Source organism: Chionomys nivalis, chromosome 1 (assembly GCF_950005125.1).
Source record: "Chionomys nivalis chromosome 1, mChiNiv1.1, whole genome shotgun sequence".
Taxonomy (NCBI): Eukaryota; Metazoa; Chordata; class Mammalia; order Rodentia; family Cricetidae; genus Chionomys; species Chionomys nivalis.
The window spans coordinates 150,016,401-150,036,096 of NC_080086.1; the positions used below are offsets into that span (position 1 = coordinate 150,016,401).

Below are 19,696 nucleotides of genomic sequence, written 5' to 3' on the forward strand. Positions count from 1 at the left end.
TGTCTTCTGGACAGGAGGACAGCTATGCACATGACTTATGTGCTTACGACAGCGTGCACGAGCCCTGTTAAGTCCAAACCAAACCAAATCCCACATGGAAAGAGGAAATAGGCATGAGATTCTACACCTATCTGAGGTGCTCTTGTCAGTGGTTAGCTGCTGGGAGAGGAGGAGGCAGAGTTCCCTGATAAGTCATCTGTGTTCCAGTGGAATGCCACACAAGTGGCAGGGTGGGGGTGGGGGCCAATTTCTTTGTTTGTTTGTTTGTTTTTAAAGATAGGTTTTTACTGAGGTCTGGGCTTTAACAGCTAGTCCAGCTGGCTAGCAAATCTCAGGGATTCACCTGTCTTCATGTTCTCAGCATGCCACACTCAGTGGTTAAGAGTATTAGAAATGACCCAGGTTTGATTTCTACATCCACATGGTAGTTCACAACCTTTCCCTAGATCTATTTTTTTTTTTAGATTTATTTATTTATTATGTATACAACATTCTGCCTCCGTGTATTCCCACATGCCAGAGGAGGGCACCAAATCTCATTACAGATGGTTGTGAGCCACCATGTGGTTGCTGGGAATTGAACTCAGGACCTCTGGAAGAGCAGCCAGTGTTCTTAACCTCTGAGCCATCTCTCCAGCCCCCTTTCCCTAGATCTAGTTCCATGGGATCTGATGCCTGCTTCTGGCCTTCATAGACATCAGACATGCCTGGTATGCATAGATATATGGAGGCAAAATACTCATAAACTAAAACAAATAAATCTAAAAGGAAGGAGGAAAAAAATAACTCTCAAAGCTTGCCATAGTTTCTGGTCTCTTGTTACAGAGGTGCCATGGATCAAACTCAAGTCCTCACACCTGCACAGCAGTTGCTTTAACCGGTTGTGGCAGTGGAGGTTTTGAATTGAAAAGGGAATGATATCAATCTGTATAGTGTTGTCTAGAAAGTAGAAATTTACAGCATAGCTGGAAGGCCAGGAAAACTGGGTTGTCTATGGTGAAGCTGTTATAAAAATATTTCCCAGGCGTTTTTTCCAAGGGTCTCATTGGCCTACAACTTGTCTAAGTGTGTTAGGCTAATTGGCCAGCAAGACACAGGGATCCACTCGTCTGTCTTTCCTAGGGCTAGGACTGAAAGTGTACAGCCATAGCCAGAGTAAACCCAGATCTTTACAACAGCGCTCTCCACACCCTTTGAAGGATTCTAGACCTGGCCCAGATGATGGAAATCAGGCTGAACAGATGCGAAGATCAGTGTCCACCTGTGGTATAGAGTTGTTTGCTGGGACAATTGTTGTATCCTGGGACTGTGAAGGGCTTGGCTGTTCTTCATGTCAACTTATTATGTGTTAGGTTACAGGAGTCCACAGTAGAGGTAGGAAGGCCTGGAGTGGATTGAGAGCTGTGTTTAAACGTTAGTTTTGCTACATTGTTGACATGGATTAAAGCGACATGCCTATGGCCCGACTTCAGCATTCCATGGCCTTCTGAACACACTGTGCTTTTGTTTTTATTGCTGTTGGCTTATTAGTTGTCTGCTCCTGAGCCAAGGCAGTTAAAATTTTTCTTAGTTGAAGCTGAGAGTTTGCCTTAAAGCTCACTATACTCTGTCTTCCCATGCTGTTGCAAATTGTGACTTGTTTTTTCTGATAAAGGCTTTTTGAACTTTTCTTCCAAAGCATTTCCTAGCACTTGGATTTTTCATGTATGTATTTAGTTTAAAAGGTACTTCCAGCTGACAGGGAAGCTAATTGGCGCCCTAAGTCCATTTAGTCACTATCCTCTTTTTATTAGTATTATCATTTTAGTTTTACTTTAATTTCTTTTGTTTTTTAAGTGGACTTGTGAAACATCTAGTAGTTCTTAGTTGGCAAATAATTTCCAAACAGTTGTTTACCATCTAGGCGGAGGGCATAATCTTGTTCAGGAAGCTTAATGTTTAAAGTGAGGTTTACTAATTAATTTGCTTTGTCTTGTTTTTTAGGATGAATTTTTAAATGGCTGTAGAAATAAGTAATTTATAAGTTGCATCTTCGTGCAGACATTTATATAGTATCTCATCATCAGTTCACTTGGAATGTTTTATTTGCGATGCTATTTGATATTTTGTTCTGAGTTTGTTTTACATGATATCCTAAGGAGAGAGAACAGTTATTGCAACTCTTTCTTGACAACAATTGTTAGAACTAGATTAGTTCTAACTAGATTACTCTGGGATAGAGTAGTAGGCTCTGGGGTAGAGTAGACGCTTTGGTTAGAAAGTAGGACTTTCTTTTTCAGATTGGTTATGTTCCCCCCCCAGGGTAGAGGGGGGGAAGGGCCCTGTATTTTATTTTTGAGCCAAGGTCTCACTTTATAGACCAGGCTTGGAATTCACTATGTAGCATAGGCTGGCCGTGAACTCATGGTCATTTTGCTTTCTCCTCCCGAGTACTGGGATTATAATTCTGAGCCGCTCCTGGTATCTGGAGAGACTTCGTGTCCTGTGATGGTACGTGCAGTGCTCGTATTCCAGTCGTGCAAAGCTAGAGCTAAAAGCGGCCAGAGCAAAGGTGAAGGAGTGTTCATTAACAGGGCGGTGACTGTGTCAGCTCTTTTGTCGCCTGTTCACAATGGGTAGTTAGGGTGTTTGGAAATCAGTGAGGGTGTTCAGTAGCTGACTGAGCAGTGTGCTGGAGGCTTTAACATGCCTTTCTTTCTTTTTTAGGAAACTGAAAATGGCCCTTGAGCTATGCTAGGTCTATAATGGGAAGTGTCACAGTTCGATATTTCTGTTATGGGTGCCTTTTTACATCTGCTACCTGGACAGTTCTGCTTTTTATTTATTTCAACTTCAGTGAAGTGACTCAGCCCCTTAAAAATGTGCCCATCAAGGGGTCTGGGCCCCATGGACCATTTCCCAAAAAATTCTACCCACGTTTTACTCGAAGTCCAGGTCGAGTATTAGATCCACAGTTTAAAGCAAACAGAATGGACGATTTGATGAATAATCACCTTGAAGATTCAGATAGAGGCCTCTCAAAATCTTCATCCGAGCTCGGTAAGTAATCATGTCTGTTCTCTTTAAATCGTGATGCTCAGGATTAGAAATGTTCTATTTATTGTTCCCATAAGTTACGTGGTTCCCATTAGATCTGTACAGGAGCTGCTGACCTTTTCAGCTATTGTTAAAGTCTGAACCCAAAGCTCTTAGGAGCCCTTTTTATACAAAAGCTTATGTGTGAATTTTTGTGGGGCATGGGTTCATATAAAAACTTGAGACTAGCTGGGCAGTGGTGGCGCACACCTTTAATCCCAGCACTCGGGAGGCAGAGGCAGAGGCAGGCGGATCTCTGGGAATTCGAGGCCAGCCTGGTCTACAGGAGCTAGTTCCGGGATGGGCACCAAAGCTACAGAGAAACCCTGTCTCGAAAAACCAAAAATAAAAAATAAAAAAAATAAAAACTTGAGACTTTGGCCTACTGAAGTCCACTGGGATTTAATAATCTATTTCTTTTTTTTTTTTGGTTTTTCGAGACAGGGTTTCTCTGTGGCTTTGGAGCCTGTCCTGGAACTAGCTCTGTAGACCAGGCTGGTCTCGAACTCACAGAGATCCGCCTGCCTCTGCCTCCCGAGTGCTGGGATTAAAGGCGTGCGCCACCACCGCCCGGCAATAATCTATTTCTCGTAGGGAACATTATCAGTATTTCTCTGGTCACAGATAATTTGTCTTGTGAATATAGTAAAATGCGGGGTTTTTGTTAGTTCATTTATTTGTTTTTTTGAGACAAGGTCTCACTATGTATCTAAGCTGGCCTGGAACTCCCATGTAGTCCAGGATACAGATCTGACTGCCTCTGTCTTCTGAGTGTTGGTATTAAAGCTATATGTGCCAGCTCATAGTAAAGTGTTCTTAAAAAGATTGGTTTTGAGCAAGTTTTCATGCTTAGAGCACACTTAGTTTGCATTAAGTTGATAAGAATCTGTCAGCCTCAGCTTACTCATTTGAAACCTGAAACTGCAGACAGCCAATTTGAAAAATACAGTGATAGAATCTGATATAATGACGAATCAGGTTTCAGGGGATCATCACATCATAGTGGCTGTTGATCATCTTTCCAGACCTAAGACACTGACTGTAACTTCACTCTCTTTCAGGCATGATTTTCAATGAACGTGATCAGGAATTGAGAGACCTGGGTTACCAGAAACATGCCTTTAATATGCTTATCAGTAACCGCTTGGGGTACCACAGAGATGTGCCAGACACCAGGAATGCAGAGTATGGTCCTTTTGGCTTCTGATGAGTTCCAATGACAGTGCTTTATCCCCAGTGAGAGCAGGCAAGGGCAGTGTCCAGATTTCACACTTGGTATTTGTCATGTCAGAACAGTGACCTGACCCCACCCCTACCACTCTTGCGGCACTGTGGTCTGCAGTGTAATCAAGCAGTCTTAGAGCTGGCTGTGTCTTTGGACATTCCAACTCAGTAACTTAGACCTAGACTTCAAAAAAATCATTACTGCATTTATGGAAACAAGAGATTAAAACTAGTGAATTACTACCTTTTCCATATTGCTTTGTACTTTATTATTTTCTTTCTTTCAATGGCTTTTTGTTCTTCTAGTCAGTCCTTGCACAGACAGATGTTTGTTGAGCACCTTCAGTTTGTCATGCAATACAAAGGTCCTGGACAGAATAAGATGTGGCCCTAGGTTCACAGGGCTCAGTCTGTTTGGGCAGGTGAGGAAACAAGTTACTGCAGTAGCATTAGGTAGGGCTCAGATGGGACTGGTGGAGTGGTCTCTGCAGCACAGAGAGGGTTCTGAAGTATGTGTGGCATGTTGAAGGGACCGACCCTCATCCACTCTGACTATGGTAGGAGGTTGCAGGAGGCTGGCACTAGGTGGGGCAGACATTGGAGGGCTGTGAGGCTGAAGGAAAGAAGTCAGGACCTTGGAGTTTACTCTTCAGTAACTTTGTTGCTCAAAACCACCTATCAAGTAGCTGTGTCCATGGAAGCTTTTATGTCATCTGAGAATATCACAGTTTACTCAAATCTTTTGTACTTAATTAGGCAAAAACTAAAACTTTCAAAGACAAAGTTTTATTGTGTTTCTACTTAACCTCATTGAGAAGCTGGGTATCAGCTTCAGAGTGCTACACATGAGTAACTTCATGAAAAACAACTCACTTTGTAACTTCTACCAAAGAAAAGAAAGCACATTTTAAAGATAACATTACTAACCCCATATAAAGCAAAGAATTAGTTGCAGTGTTTTCATGAATGCCTAAAACCCGCTGTCATGCCAGAAAGAAGATGAGCAAGATGGCAGGAAATGGGCCAAGACATCTGAGCCTCTTAAAATACCAGCTTTTCTTGTATTGATGTTAAAGGTGTAGAGGAAAGTCCTACCCGACTGACCTCCCAACTGCTACTGTTGTTATCTGTTTCTACAATGAAGCCTTCTCTGCCTTGCTACGGACTGTGCACAGTGTTGTGGATCGCACACCAGCACACATTCTTCATGAGATCATCCTTGTGGATGACAACAGTGACTTTGGTAAGTGTTGCTGTGAGTAGGCACAGTTCACCAGGGTTCCTAATCACTGGTGGTGCAGCCACAGCTGAGCTTCCAGCCTGCCCATTGATTATAGAATGATAGGATGATTTTGCTGAAGTCCTTTGTCTTTATAGTCTGTTCTTAGTGTTACCAGATTTGCCCCTGGGGAATTTCCCCTTGACTTGCTTTTTAAAATGTCCATTATGAATTAAGCTCAGATTCATAGGGAGTTCTCAAGACTTCCATTTGCCCCTTTGACCAATTTCCCACGTTGTTTCTTTTATACTTAGAATACAATGTAGAAAACAGAATTTCACAATGAAGAATTATCAGTTTATCCTGCAGGAAGATTGTTGTTAGCACCGACAGAGTCTTGAGCACCCAGCAATCCTGGTCCTCCCCAGGTGCTCTGTCTTTGTGTCCCTAGGACCCTTCCCTGGCATCTGGTGACTTCTTTGTCATTTCAGAAGTGTAATATAGATGGATATGCAGTATGTGCCCTTTTGGAACTGGCACTTTTTATTTGGCCCAGTGCCGTGTACCATGCTTCTAGAGTAAGTCTGCTACATCAGTTGTTTCCAGAGTGGACTGCATTCAGCTCTTAAATGTTATCTGAATGCCAGTTTTCTGAGAATTACTATGTATTTTACATGCCTTTCTTTAACTGTCAATTTTAGCAAAAAAAGCTTTCTACTGTTTGCTCCCATTCAGCTCTCAACCTCCCTTAAGCTGCATGGGGATCCATTTTACAGAGATGGAGATGGAAGAGCACAGATAATTTTGAGTAGGTAGAGTTGAGGTTATACTTAATCTCTCTGGCTTCCAGCCTTTTCCCTTTAGCACAGCACTGCAGATCCAGTGATGGGGTGGGACGGAAACGTTTTCCATGCACTTAACAACTTTTTAGACCGACAGCTTCAGTAGAGCTGCATACCAGTATATGAATGAACTGATGAATGAACAAACCCATGAGACCGTAATACTCAAACCTGGCTAAATATAGAAACTTTATGGGAGAAAGTTTGGGAAGGTTCATAGACATCAAAACTTAGCCTTTTGTGTGTTTGTTTTTTTTGTTGTTTTTGAGACAGGGTCTTTCTTTGTAGTTTTTGTTGTTCTAGAACTATGTAGAACCAGGCTGGCCTTGAACTTACAGAAATCTACCTGCCTCTGCTAACCAAGTGCTGGGGTTAAAGGTGTGCAATACCACATCTAGCTTTTTTATTTTTTCTCTCTCTTTCCCTCTCTCTCTCTTCTTTCTTTTCTTTCTTTCTTTCTTTCTTTCTTTCTTTCTTTCTTTCTTTCTTTCTTTCTTCCGACAAGAACCTCTCTTTATAGAATAGGCTGGCCTCAAGTTTACTATCAAGTCAAAGTGGACATTGAATTGCAGTCAAGAGCCTTCAGTCTATGGAAACGCACATCTAAGGCAGCTATTCCTCTTGGCTAGTTCCAACTTTCACTCTGGCTTTCTTTTTTCTCCTACGGAGGATGCTAGGATTTTTTACAATGAGTCTAACACATTTCTTTGATCACTTGTAGGTCTTGGCTTACATGGCAGATATGACTTTAGAAATGGTTATAAGATGTCTTCGTGGGTGTTTTATGTGGTGTGAGTAATTATGGAACTGTTCTTTTCAGAGGATTTAAAAGGAGAGCTAGATGAGTACATCCAAAGATACCTGCCTGCAAAAGTCAAGGTCATAAGAAATAGGAAACGTGAGGGATTGATCCGAGGAAGAATGATCGGAGCAGCCCATGCTACAGGTATATCTGCACTGTGTTTTGGACACCTACAGAGGTCCACACAAAGCTGTACATCTTAGTTACTGTTCTGTTGCTGTGAAGAGACACCACGAGCAAGGCAACTTATAAAAGAAAGTATTTAGTTTAGGGCTTATAGGTTCAGTGGGTTAGTGTAGGACTACTATGGGACTGGAGCAGTAGCTGAAAGCGTCCATCTGATCCGTAAGCAAGAGACAGGGACAGAACTAATTAGGCCTGGCCTGGCATGGGTTTCTGAAACCTCAAACCTCCAGTGACACACCTGACAAGGCTACACCTCCTAATCCTCCCTAAAATGTTCCATCCAGTGGGAGCCAAGCATTTGAACATGAGCCTCTGGGGCCATTCTCACTCAGCCCACTACACCATGTTTTATTGACTGTTGTCCAAAGGAGTGAAGACACTTGTTCTGTTTGGAAAGATTTTGTAACTCTGACCTGTTGCCCTAAAGCACAGAGTACAAAAATTGCTGCTAGAGCCCTCACTGGCCTGTTTCTTTTGTGGCCTTTTGGTTAATTATTGGCCTTTAAAGTAGGTTTCTTTTTTTTTTTTTTTTTGGTTTTTCGAGACAGGGTTTCTCTGTGGCTTTGGAGCCTGTCCTGGAACTCCCTTTGTAGACCAGGCTGGTCTCGAACTCACAGAGATCCGCCAGCCTCTGCCTCCCAAGTGCTGGGATTAAAGGCGTGTGCCACCACCGCCCGGCCTAAAATAGGTTTCTTATCTTGCTGCTCACATTAGTAGAAAAGTCCAAGCTGACAAGTAACTGAACTTCTAAAAATCTTATATAGAAACATAAACTCCAAAGTGCTTGACTTGAGTTACGCTAATAGTTGTTAGTGTGGAGTGCACCTCTTTAGAGTCAGTGTCAGGATTTTACTTGGTAAATAGGATTGGTTTCCATAGCTATAAACAGTGTTTAAAACTGCCCACAGGGCAGGGAACCCTGACTACTCTTTGGACTGGAGAGGGAGGGGGAGGGGAATGGAGAGTGGGGGAAGGGGGAGGGAAAAGGGAGGCGGGGAGGAGGCGGAAATTTTTAATTAAAAAAATTTAATAAAAAAAAAAAGAAGAAAAAACCTCCCAATAGCATGAAGGGGTGGTTGTTCCTGGGAGGTTTCCCGGCCTTTCCATCCATGCTATACACTAATCTCCCCCTAAAAGCAAAGAACAGTTGCAGAGCCAGTCTTCTGTAGGGAATGCACTCCAGTGACTCTGGTGCTTCTTCTGTGGTCCTTTGTTTTGATCCCAGGCTGGCTTCATACTTGTTGTATAGCTGAGGATGGTTTTGAACTCAGGGTCCTTGTCTCTACCTCCCAAGTACTGGGATTATAGACATGCACCTTCATACCTGGCTTAACTCTTTTTATGCTTACCTTGAAAAATAGAGTTATAAGGTTGGCATTCCTGATTTTCTTTTATTGATCTTGACTAAAAACATTTTCCTTTAAAAAATATACAGGAAAGCTGGGCGGTGGTTGTGCACGCTTTTCATCCCAGCATTCGGGAGGCAGAGGCAGGTGGATCTCTGTGAGTTCAAGGCCAGCCTGGTTTACTAGAGCTAGTTCCAGGACAGGCTCCAGAGCAACACAGAGAAACCCTGTCTTGGGATGGGGGGAGGAAAAAATACAAGCAAATCTGTAGCTCATGAGGGGGCTGGAGAGGTAGCTCAGTGGTTAAGTGCACTAGCTGCTCTACCAAAGGTCCTGAGTTCAATTTACAGCAACCACATGGTGGCTCACAGCCATCTGTAATACGATCTGGTGCCCTCTTCTGGCCTGAAGGCATACATGCAGGAAGATAATAAATAAATAAAAATATCAGAAGTGGTAAGTCCTGACTTGAGTCTTTCCCTCACAGTGATGCCACCTTTTCCTGCTGTGAACAGCTCTGCTTCAGTCCGCCCCCTTCCCCAGTGTTTGTGATGATGAATACTGGGAACCCTGCCCCCCCCCAGGGTCTGTGATGAGCACTGGGCACTTGCTGGACTAGGTTGGGATTTGATCTTTTTCTTTAAAAACCTACTATGGCCTGAAGCAGCAGACAGGAAAGGAGAGTGGCCCCTCTGCATCCAGTCAGAGCCAGTGCCCTTAGGTCAGAATGAGACACCTGCTTCTCCAGGGCTTTAACCAAGGGAAGTCGGCTGTGCTGGGTCATTGAAGATGTGAGCTGCAGAAAACTCGGGAGCGCTAAAGAGTGTGCCATTTGAGCTGCTCTACTGCTGCAGTACATAGTCACTGTTATTCTATGATCCGGTTGTCGTTCATAAGTTTCTCAAATTTGGAATTATCAAAACTAACAGTTCTCCACCTTGTTCACCTTTATCAGTAAGCACCAAAGATAACAGATGAGTCTGAGTGAATCCCTTAGAGCTCTGTGGGATCTGAGCAGTGAGCTGAGGTAGTACAGTAGACAATCCACGGGAGAGGGGGACGTGTATGGATGGTGTTCCACTGTGCTTGGCACAGCAGTCTGTATTCCACCCTTCAGGCCCTGCTCCTCTTTCAAGGAAGTTGTCATAGTTTAGTGGTTACTGGTGACAGTGCAGTTGAGGACGCTGAGGCAGGAATGTATAACGTAGATACTTTGAGTGAAATGACTCCACAACTGGCCAATGTCACTACCTGAATGCATTGGCTCTGGCTGTCGCTGGGAAAGGAGGAGTCTCCTGAGTTGCCTTACAGTTTCTTGGGGTCGTGCATGTAGTTTGTAGCCTCTCCATGACAGTGTACATTCCAGAGAAAACTCTTGGCCAAAGGATTCTTTCTCTGAACCCAGTTGGCAGTGCAGAGAATAGTTTCTTTTTTTATTTTTCTTTTTTTGGTTTTTCGAGACAGGGTTTCTCTGTAGCTTTGGAGCCTATCCTGGAACTAGCTCTTGTAGACCAGGCTGGCCTCGAACTCACAGAGATCCACCTACCTCTGCCTCCCGAGTGCTGGGAAGAGAATAGTTTCTTGATGGGGGTGGTCATAGTATGAGGTATCACTCCCTCATCTTCTCCCTTCACCTCCCCAGGAGAAGTCCTGGTGTTCCTAGACAGTCACTGTGAGGTGAATGTGATGTGGCTGCAGCCCTTGCTGGCCGTCATCCTTGAGGATCCACACACTGTGGTGTGCCCCGTGATCGACATCATCAGCGCTGACACACTTGCCTACAGCTCATCCCCAGTGGTGCGGGGAGGTTTCAACTGGGGGCTGCACTTCAAGTGGGATTTAGTTCCTGCCTCTGAGCTGGGAGGAGCTGATGGAGCCACTGCACCAATAAGGTAAGAGAGGTTGACAATTAAATAGACCAGAGTCTATTAAAAAAAGAACAGTTGGCGGTGGCGCACGCCTTTAATCCCAGCAGAGGCAGGCGGATCTCTGTGAGTTCAAGGCCAGCCTAGGCTACAAGAGCTAGTTCCAGGACAGGCTCCAAAGCTACAGAGAAACACTGTCTCAAAAAAGAAAAGAACAGACTATTAAGGAAAATTTCTTCTTTGCAAGGAACAAAGGTCTTCACTTACCTGGTTAATAAAAAAATTGAAGCTAGGTGCTACAAAGAGACCCTATCTCAAAAACACAACAAATTTGTTTCTGTTTTTTGTTTGTCTTTGAGACAGGATCTCTTCTGGCTATCCTGGAACTCACTCTGTAGACCAGGCTGCCTCCACCTGCCTCTGCTTCCCGCATGCTGTAATTAAAGGTGTGCACCACTGTGCCTGGTCCAGCAAGTGGTATAATTTTCTATAAATGCAACCCAGAGTTAGAATAAGAAACGGTTAGTGTCCGTAGTGCTGTGTAGTTTGTAGAGGGAATAGGTCATGTTTCCTGGGGAAGTATGGGTGCCCCCGTGCGCTGGGTCTTTGTCAGGCTGAGGAGTGTTTTATTAGACTTCAGGTGTTTTTGTTGTATTTTGGAATATTTGCATATCCATAGTTGGGTATTTTGAGATGAGACCCAAGTGTAATGCTCTTGTATTTCTTATTTTTGCACAAGACCTGAAGGTAACTTGATGCAGCCTTCAGGAACCTTTGTTGCAAACAAGAAGTCATGTTAGTCTTTTTAAATTTTCCGTACAATATATTTTGGTCATATTCTTTCCCCTCACCAACTCCTCCCAAACCTCCCTCCCTACCCATTCAGCTTCATATTCTTTCTTAAAAAACAAACTCAAGAACAAACCAAAGCACATACAAAAATACCCACAGCTCCCCAAAGAGTCCTTTTTGTGTTGACCTATTCCAGCACATGGGCCTGCTTTGGGTGTAGTTGATGTACCCAGTGTCAGGGTATTGAAGAAAAATGATTTTCTCTTTCCCAGCAACTCTTTCCCAGTTGAAAATACAGTCTTGGCTGTCTTATTTTGAATTCTTTTGAAGATGCTTTCTTTCAAAGTGTTTTCAGACATGTATAAATAGGTTTTGTTGTTTTGTTTTTTTTTTGGTTTTTCGAGACAGGGTTTCTCTGTGGTTTTGGAGCCTGTCCTGGAACTAGCTCTTGTAGACCAGGCTGGTCTCGAACTCACAGAGATCCGCCTGTCTCTGCCTCCCGAGTGCTGGGATTAAAGGCGTGCGCCACCACCGCCCGGCGTTGTTTTGTTTTTTAAAGACAGACAGGGTTCATATAACTCCCATACATGCAGAATTGGGATTGAAGCCAGGGATTTCTGCCTGCTCTACAAGTCCCCTTACCAACTCAGCCACGTGTAGTCCGTGTGTAAATGGCCTTTAGAGTATCTAGTTTTCTCCTAAGCTTTCAATCTTCTCTTTTTTCTTTGAGTATATGGAACAGTTTTCAAGTCTGTTTGGTAACTTCATAATTAAAATGTTCACATCTATTTTTATTATAGACTGTTTTTCTTTTCTGTGGTTTTATTTGCCTTCCTGATCTCCTGATTATTTATCTGTCTGCTCTTCTGTAGACATTCTAGAGTCCTGTTGAGTATTCTTCTCCTCTGTAGGCAGTTGGAGCGGCAGAACCCACCCATGAATCCTGACTCCAGGTCAGGAGGTCAGATGTCTGGAAGTTGGAACTGAGCCTTTGATAATGCCCTGCTGCAGCTTTTCCCATTGCAAGACAGGTGCTGCAGCTCAGCCCTGATGACACTGTCCACTGCTGGCGAGCTGCTGCGGGGAAGGGAGGGGTGGAGGGAGAGGCCCTTACGTGTTTTAGGAGTTAACAGAATCCCTGGCCTTAAACCAGATACCATGCGTCTACCCCATTCACACGCCAAGTATGATAGCTCTAAACATTTAGAGTTCTGAAACATGCTCTAACATGGACATCACTGCTGGCGCAGTCATCCACTGGAGAGCCCCTGCTGACAACTCAGCAACTGAGTGTGTCTCTATGGCAGGCCCTGGAGTCAGTTTCTGTACGGTCTCTACGAGGCCATCCAAAGGCATTCTAGTCATTGGAGTTGAGTTTCTAACTTGGGCACAGTAAAAGTACTTTGATACTTAGAATGTACCCTATGGCAGATACTTAATATAGCCCCAGCAATCCAGAAATTTCAGGTCTGTGGCCTCGCTTGTTCCCTATCAGATGAAATGTCACCTTTTTATCTGTTACCCTTTTGTTGTTTACCTTTTCTCTAGTGACAGCGAATCTGCTGTGTCCCAGAGTCGCAGAGACTTTAAACAAAAGGTTAAATGAGCTCAGGCTGTGGTCTTTTTCTAGGTCACCTACAATGGCTGGAGGATTGTTTGCAATGAACAGACAGTATTTCAATGATCTTGGACAGTATGACAGTGGCATGGACATCTGGGGAGGAGAAAATCTGGAAATCTCATTTCGGGTAATTTTGATTTTGTGTGTGTTCTGTTATTAAATTGTCTGTAATGGAATATAATTGCATTTTGGGGCAAAGAGAACCTTCTGAGCAGGTAGGCCCCCACCACCACACCTGTCCGCAGAGTCCCTGTCCGCCACAGCACAGTATTTATACACACCTCCACAGTGCTTTAAAGGGCAGTTTTTCTCCAAATTTTTTTCAGGTTGAAAGTTTATATAGATATCATATAAACTTCAGTTTTTCTCTTGTTCTTTCATCTCAGCAAAAGTAAAAGAATCCCATAAATGTTAAATGTATATACACTCTCAGAGATGACATGGCATGTATAATTTCTAAAAATTATCATTGTTTAATTTTATTCATTATTTTGTTTTATCCTTCATAATTTTTTTCTCTTTTTTATTAAGATTTTTAATACAGTTTTTTTTCTCATTTTACATAGTTATCCCCATTCCTACTCCCAACCCCTCCTGCTTCCACCAACTTCCTTCCACCCCACCTCCCCATTCACTCCTCAAAAAGGGTAAGGCTTCTTCCCATGGGGAGTCAACAAAGTCTGACACTTCAGTTCAAGGCAAGACCAAGGCCCTCTCCACTATATCTAGGCTGAGCAAGGTATCCCTCCAAAAAGAATACACTCCTAGATGTCAGTTCAAGCACTAGGGACAAATCCTGGTCCCATTGCCAGTGGCCCCACAGATGGCCTAAGCCTCACAACTGTCCCCCACATTTAGTAGGCCTAGTTTGGTCCTATGCAGGTTCACCTGCTATTTGTCCAGAGTCAGTGAGCTCCCACTAGCTCAGGTCAGCTGTTTCTGTGGCCATCACCATCGTAGTCGTGAACTCTTTACTCATAAATTATTGCTTCTCCCTCTCTCGGGTTGGTCTTAGGTAACGTGGTCCAGTGCTTCCCTGTAGATCTCAGCATCTGCTTCCATCAGTTGCTGGGTGAAGGTTCTATGATGACAATTAAGGTAGTCCTCAGTTTGATTACAGGGAAGGCCAGTTTAGGTGTCCTCTCCACTGTTGCTTAGAGTCTTAGCTGGGGTCATCTTGAGGATTCCTGGGAATTTCCCTAGTGCCATGTTTCTCGATCACCCTTTAATGGCTCCCTCAATCAAAGTATCTCTTTCCTTTCTCTCCCTTACTTTCCTTTCCCCTTCTTGAGCATCCCATTCCTTCATGTTCTTCTCTTCCATCTCTTGTAATGTGTTGGTTATGCTCACACCTGTAGTTCCTGTTCGTTTACCCAGATTTTCCACTTCAGAATTCTATGTTTTCTTTATTGCCTCTGTTTCAGTTTTCAAGTCCCAAACTGTTTGAGCTGTTTGCTGTACCTGCTCGTTTTTTCTTGGATTTCTTTAAGAGATTTCTTACTGATATTTTTCCAGTTTTTTTCCATTTTCTTCCATTTCTTTAAGGGAATTTTTCATTTCTTCTTTATGGGTCTTTATCTTCTTCTGGGTTAGGATGAGATATCTAAGTTCTTCCCGTTGTAGAAGTACTGGGTTCTGTGGTGCCATATTGGTCTTCTTGTTGTTGGAGGTGTCTGCCCATTTTTTCCTTCAGTGGGTGCCGGTGGGGCCTGTGCTTCAGGGGGTCCCTTTTCCTCCAGTCGGTAAAAGTGGGATCTGTGGCTTAGGCGGTTGCTCTTCCTCTGGGTGCATGTAGCACCATGCCTCTAGTCTCTGGGGCTCCTTCGGGGGCAGTCTGGGCAAAAGCTCTAGTGGTCCCGGATGTGGTGGAGAATGGTCGTGGGTATGTGGAGGCTGCTGGGGAGGTTGTTTCTGGGGCTTGAGGGGATGGGGGTGGAGGAATGGGCTGTTCCATCCAGGACAAAGGCCTAGAGAGCTGAGCCTTAATTTGGGGACCCAGCTGCTTCCCTCTCCAGAGGCAGTTTGGGCCAAGGCTCCAGCTGGCATACATATGCTTTAAAAGAGCTTTCTGAATGTTCTTTTGAGAAATGTGCATGCTGTTGTGTACGGCACTCATGTGGAGGCCAGGGTGCAACTTACAGACTTGGTTCTCTCCTTCTGCCACGTGCGTTCTGGGGTTGAACCTGAGTTGTCAGGCTTGGTTGTAGTGGGAGCTGCGGGCTGTGTTCCTGCCACCCCAGCTCCTGGTAGCCTGGCTAGCTTATGCCCCGAAATAACAACACACAAACTGTATTCATTTAAACACTGCTTGGCCCACTATCTCTAGCCTCTTACGGGCTAATTCTCATATTTTGCCTAACCCATTTTTAGTAATCTATGTAGCACCAGTCTTACCGGGAAAGATTCAGCATGTCTGACCTGGCGGCTTGCTTCATTGCATCTGCCTCTGAGAGGAGCTGCCCTGCATCTGAGCTCACTTCCTCTTCCTCCCAGCATTCTGTTCTGTTTACTCCACCCACCTATGTTCTAACCTATGAGGGCCAAGCAGTTTCTTTATTATTTAACCAATGACCTGCAAGCAACAGTAGAGAAGAGTGGCTCCTTAGAGCCTGTGTACATGTCAGGTTGACATGGCTACTCATCTGTATTTAGCCTTGGAATGCAGACAAAGGATCCCTAGACAAGCTGGCTAGTGAGACTTGTTAGGGTCCGAGAAAAAGCCCCCAAAGACGACCGACAACCACATATGCAATAACAAGAGCGTTTTATTGATTCCAATGTTGGGGTGGCAAAAGAGCAACCCCCAAAGAAAATCACAAGCTCCTTTTAAACAAAGTTAGGGGAATGCCAGAGAGGAGGGATTTATATGAACTGATTGGTGGAGGAAAGATTAGTATGAGGGTTGATTGGTGGGAGGTCCTAGTGGTTAGGGACCTTCCAGCAGCAGAGTAGGGGAAGCTATCTTTAGCCTGCAGAAGTCTGGGGGGGGGGCATCTGTTGAGCTAGCAGAAGGGCTTTTGGGGCCTGCTGATCCAGCAGAAGGGCTTTTAGGGTGCTTGCTGATGGTCACCCATAAGTTATGGTTAATGAGACCTGCTTGTTCAGCTCTGTCCCATTCTAGTGAAGTCAAACTAAGGTCTGGTTTCTGTCAAGGCTCTGGTCTGCTGCCCCTTCCCCCCCAACCTTTTCAAGACTGGCCATACTAGTGTAGTGTGGGAAGTCCTTCTACATGTGTGTTGGTTTTATTGGTTAATGAATAAAGAAGCTTGCTTGGCCTATGATAGGGCAGAGTAGGTGGGAAAACTAAACTGGATGCTGGGAGAAAGAAGGCAGAGTCAGGGAAAAGCCGTGTAGCCCTCCAGAGACAGATACCAGACAAAACCTTGCCAGTAAGCCACAGCCATGTGGCAATACATAGATTAATAGAAATTGATGGAGGAAGGTCATTGGTTAAATAATAAAGAAACTGCCTAGGCCCATTTATAGGCCAGCCCTTAGGTGGGTGGAGTAAACAGACAGGATGCTGGGAGAAAGAAGCCGAGTGAGGAGTCGCCATGATTTTCCCATTCCAAACAGACGCAGGTTAAGATCCTCCCTGGTAAGCCAGCTCGTGGTACTACACAGAATATTAGAAATGGGTTAGATCAATATGTAAGAGCTAGCCAATAAGAGGTTGGAACTAATGGGCCAGGCAGTGTTCAAAAGAATACAGTTTCCGTGTAATTATTTCGGGGCATAAGCTAGCTATGCGGGCGGCTGGGTGCCGGGGACGCAGCCCCGCCGCCGCTCCTATTACAACAGAGTGGCACCCAACGTGCTAATGAACTCCACGTAAAACCTGAGAGGGCTTAAAAAGGACACAGAGAAAATTTAAGACAGCTTTTTGCTGTTTATGGATTGCGTGCGGCAAAGAAATTGTCCTGACTCAGCAACAGGAAAAAAAAATGGCTATTTTAAAATGCTGGCTTTCTGGGCTGTGCCGCCATCGCGATCTCTGTCTGGCTACTGCAGGAGACAGAGCTTTTGAATAGAGCATTTGGAGTAAAGTGCTATGATTTGTTTGATGGCAACTAGACTCACTGTATGCCTAAAAGGAAGTCATTTTGTGCTGCGGCTCAGAGGCACAAGCAGCTCCACCACGCTACTGGTGCAATGTACAAGGATCAGAGGCAGGAGCGGCTCCGCCATGTTGGACTGGGCGGGGCAAGCAAGCAGTACCTGTTTTTGTTAGCGATTTAAAAGCACAAAACAAAGTGCTCCTGGATAGTAAAAAAATTACAGATTCACAATAGAACTGATTCAGACACTGTTGGATGAATGTACGTAGGCTTGAGAGAGAGAAAAATATATATATAAAGAATAAAGTTAATGTTTTTAAAAAAGGGTAAAGTCTTTAAAGAGACAGAGTACAGATAGTTATAGATTAAAAGAAATAAAGAAAAATAAGCCACGTAAAAATGGAAAATTCACAGAGAGTCTGGATTCTTTGTATTATTGTGTTTTCTTTAAAATTTTTGACTGTAAAGGAGCTAACTGCAGAGAGACATTTCATTATATGGGCTGCCAAGCTAAACCAGAATGGATATAAGGGTATTATGATTTCAGAATATGGGTCTAAGGATATAATGCTTTGGAGAGGGTCTTCTTTTGTTTTCACAGAGGATAAGACTCTGTGGATTGCGTCTATCCCGATATGGTATGATAGACCACGCCCTCCTGAAAGGTTGCTGTGAACACCTTCAGAAAATTACTTCACTCAACTGCCGACTGAGATGACCCTGACACACAGGTTACACCATGAAAGATCTGAATACAGCGCCCCCATTCAGCAGGAAGCAGTTTGGAGACAAAAATCTGCGCCCATATTCCCAAATATTGTTTATAAATGTTCTTTTACATTTAAAGGGGGATATGATATAGATATGAATAATTTACATTGGTATGGATTTTAAGGTCAATTTTGTTATACGCATATGTATTTCTGATCTTGATTAAGGTATTGTGATTGTGTAGTTCATTTTTAAAATGTAATGTATAATTAGGATATATAGGTTGTTAATGGATAATCATCGATAATAGTCAAGCTTGTAGTCATGTTAGTTAGATTTTCTAGATATATAGAGATATATTTCAATTAGGCATTCTTCATATCTTTCAAAGACTACAGAACATGGCATTTAAAATATTTTAATAACTTAGGGCTTTTCATGACAATGAGACACGTCTGCTCCTGGCAGTACCAATCTACTTCAAGAGGAAGATGGGCATTGAAGAGGCTCCTTATGGAGTATGATAGCCATTTGGGCAAGAAACTGCTCTTGCCTGGACTGTTGCATAAACTAGACACAGAGAACCCGCAGAAAAAGGACTGCTGAACTTGCCTAATTGTGAGATGTTCTTTCGGGGTTCCTGACTCATGAAAGAGTCTGCGAGACATTCTGCAGGACACAGAAGAAAGTGACTAAACTGTCTTTAAATTTTCCTGCTTCATGGAAATGTCTGCTGGATACTATGGGCCTGTAGGCCGAAGATGGATGCCCCAACGGTACAAAAGAACTTTGGGTGACTGTCCAGGCAGCGAGATGTCTCTGTCATTTCTAAAGTTTGAAGTTTCTTATTTCTTGTTTACTTAGGTAATATTATATCCTTCTGGAGTCTTTGATGGAGTTGAAGAATGGTTAGTTATAGTTACTGTTTTCCTTAGTTATGATAAAAGATAAAATAGATATAAATATTGTAACTGTAATTCTTGCTTGATAACTGTTTTGCTATATGTAATCTTACTATGTTAAAGTAAAAGCCTTTCTTTTTTGTTTAAACAGAAAAAGGGGAAATGATGGAGGAAGGTCATTGGTTAAATAAGAAACTGCCTAGGCCCATTTATAGGCCAGCCCTTAGGTGGGTGGAGTAAACAGACAGGATGCTGGGAGAAAGAAGCCGAGTGAGGAGTCGCCATGATTTTCCCATTCCAAACAGACGCAGGTTAAGATCCTCCCTGGTAAGCCAGCTCGTGGTACTACACAGAATATTAGAAATGGGTTAGATCAATATGTAAGAGCTAGCCAATAAGAGGTTGGAACTAATGGGCCAGGCACAAAAGAATACAGTTTCCGTGTAATTATTTCGGGGCATAAGCTAGCAATGTGGGTGGCCGGGTGCCGGGGACGCAGCCCTGCCGCTCCATATTTCAACAAGAAATGGGTTAAATTAAGATGTAAGAGCTAGCCAATAAGAAGCTGGAGCTAATAGGCCAAGCAGTGATTTAATTAATACAGTTTCTATGCGGTTATTTCGAGTCTGGGCAGCCAGGAACAGTCAGTCTCCCTACTACACTAGTGAACTCTGGGTTTGATTGAGACCCTGCCTCAGAATGATAAAGTACAAGAGTGATAGAGGCACTCACACCCCTTCAAAAGACAGATTATTTATTAGTTATGTGTATGGATGTTTTGTTTGCTTGTACATCTAGACACCAGAAGAGGACATCAGATCCCTCTATAGATGTGAACCACCATGACGCTGGGAATTGAGCAGGAGACCTGGAAAAGTACCCACTGCTCTTAACCACTGAGCCATCTCAAGCCATCTCTCCAGCCCCTAAGACCCCAATATTAACTTCAGGCTTCAGTGTTCATTCTCCTGTATGTGTGCTGCAGATGCAGACATCTGAGGAAACAAGTTGTTTGCTTTCTTTTATACACTGTTTCTAAGAACATTGGCTGGG

General features: G+C 43.6%; 1 protein-coding gene across 4 annotated transcripts in view; it reads left to right on the forward strand.

Moving 5' to 3' along the window:
• Positions 1 to 19,696, forward strand: part of Galnt11 (polypeptide N-acetylgalactosaminyltransferase 11) — a 39,543-nt gene that overhangs the window by 11,961 nt on the left and 7,886 nt on the right. For all 4 annotated transcript variants that reach the window (XM_057778527.1, XM_057778536.1, XM_057778544.1 and 1 more), the window contains 6 exons: positions 2,707 to 3,039; positions 4,137 to 4,260; positions 5,376 to 5,542; positions 7,181 to 7,306; positions 10,337 to 10,586; positions 12,982 to 13,099. In XM_057778527.1, coding sequence (XP_057634510.1) covers positions 2,745 to 3,039; positions 4,137 to 4,260; positions 5,376 to 5,542; positions 7,181 to 7,306; positions 10,337 to 10,586; positions 12,982 to 13,099 — 1,080 coding nt within the window. In that variant the 5' untranslated portion in view covers positions 2,707 to 2,744. The remainder of the gene's footprint in view (positions 1 to 2,706; positions 3,040 to 4,136; positions 4,261 to 5,375; positions 5,543 to 7,180; positions 7,307 to 10,336; positions 10,587 to 12,981; positions 13,100 to 19,696) is intronic.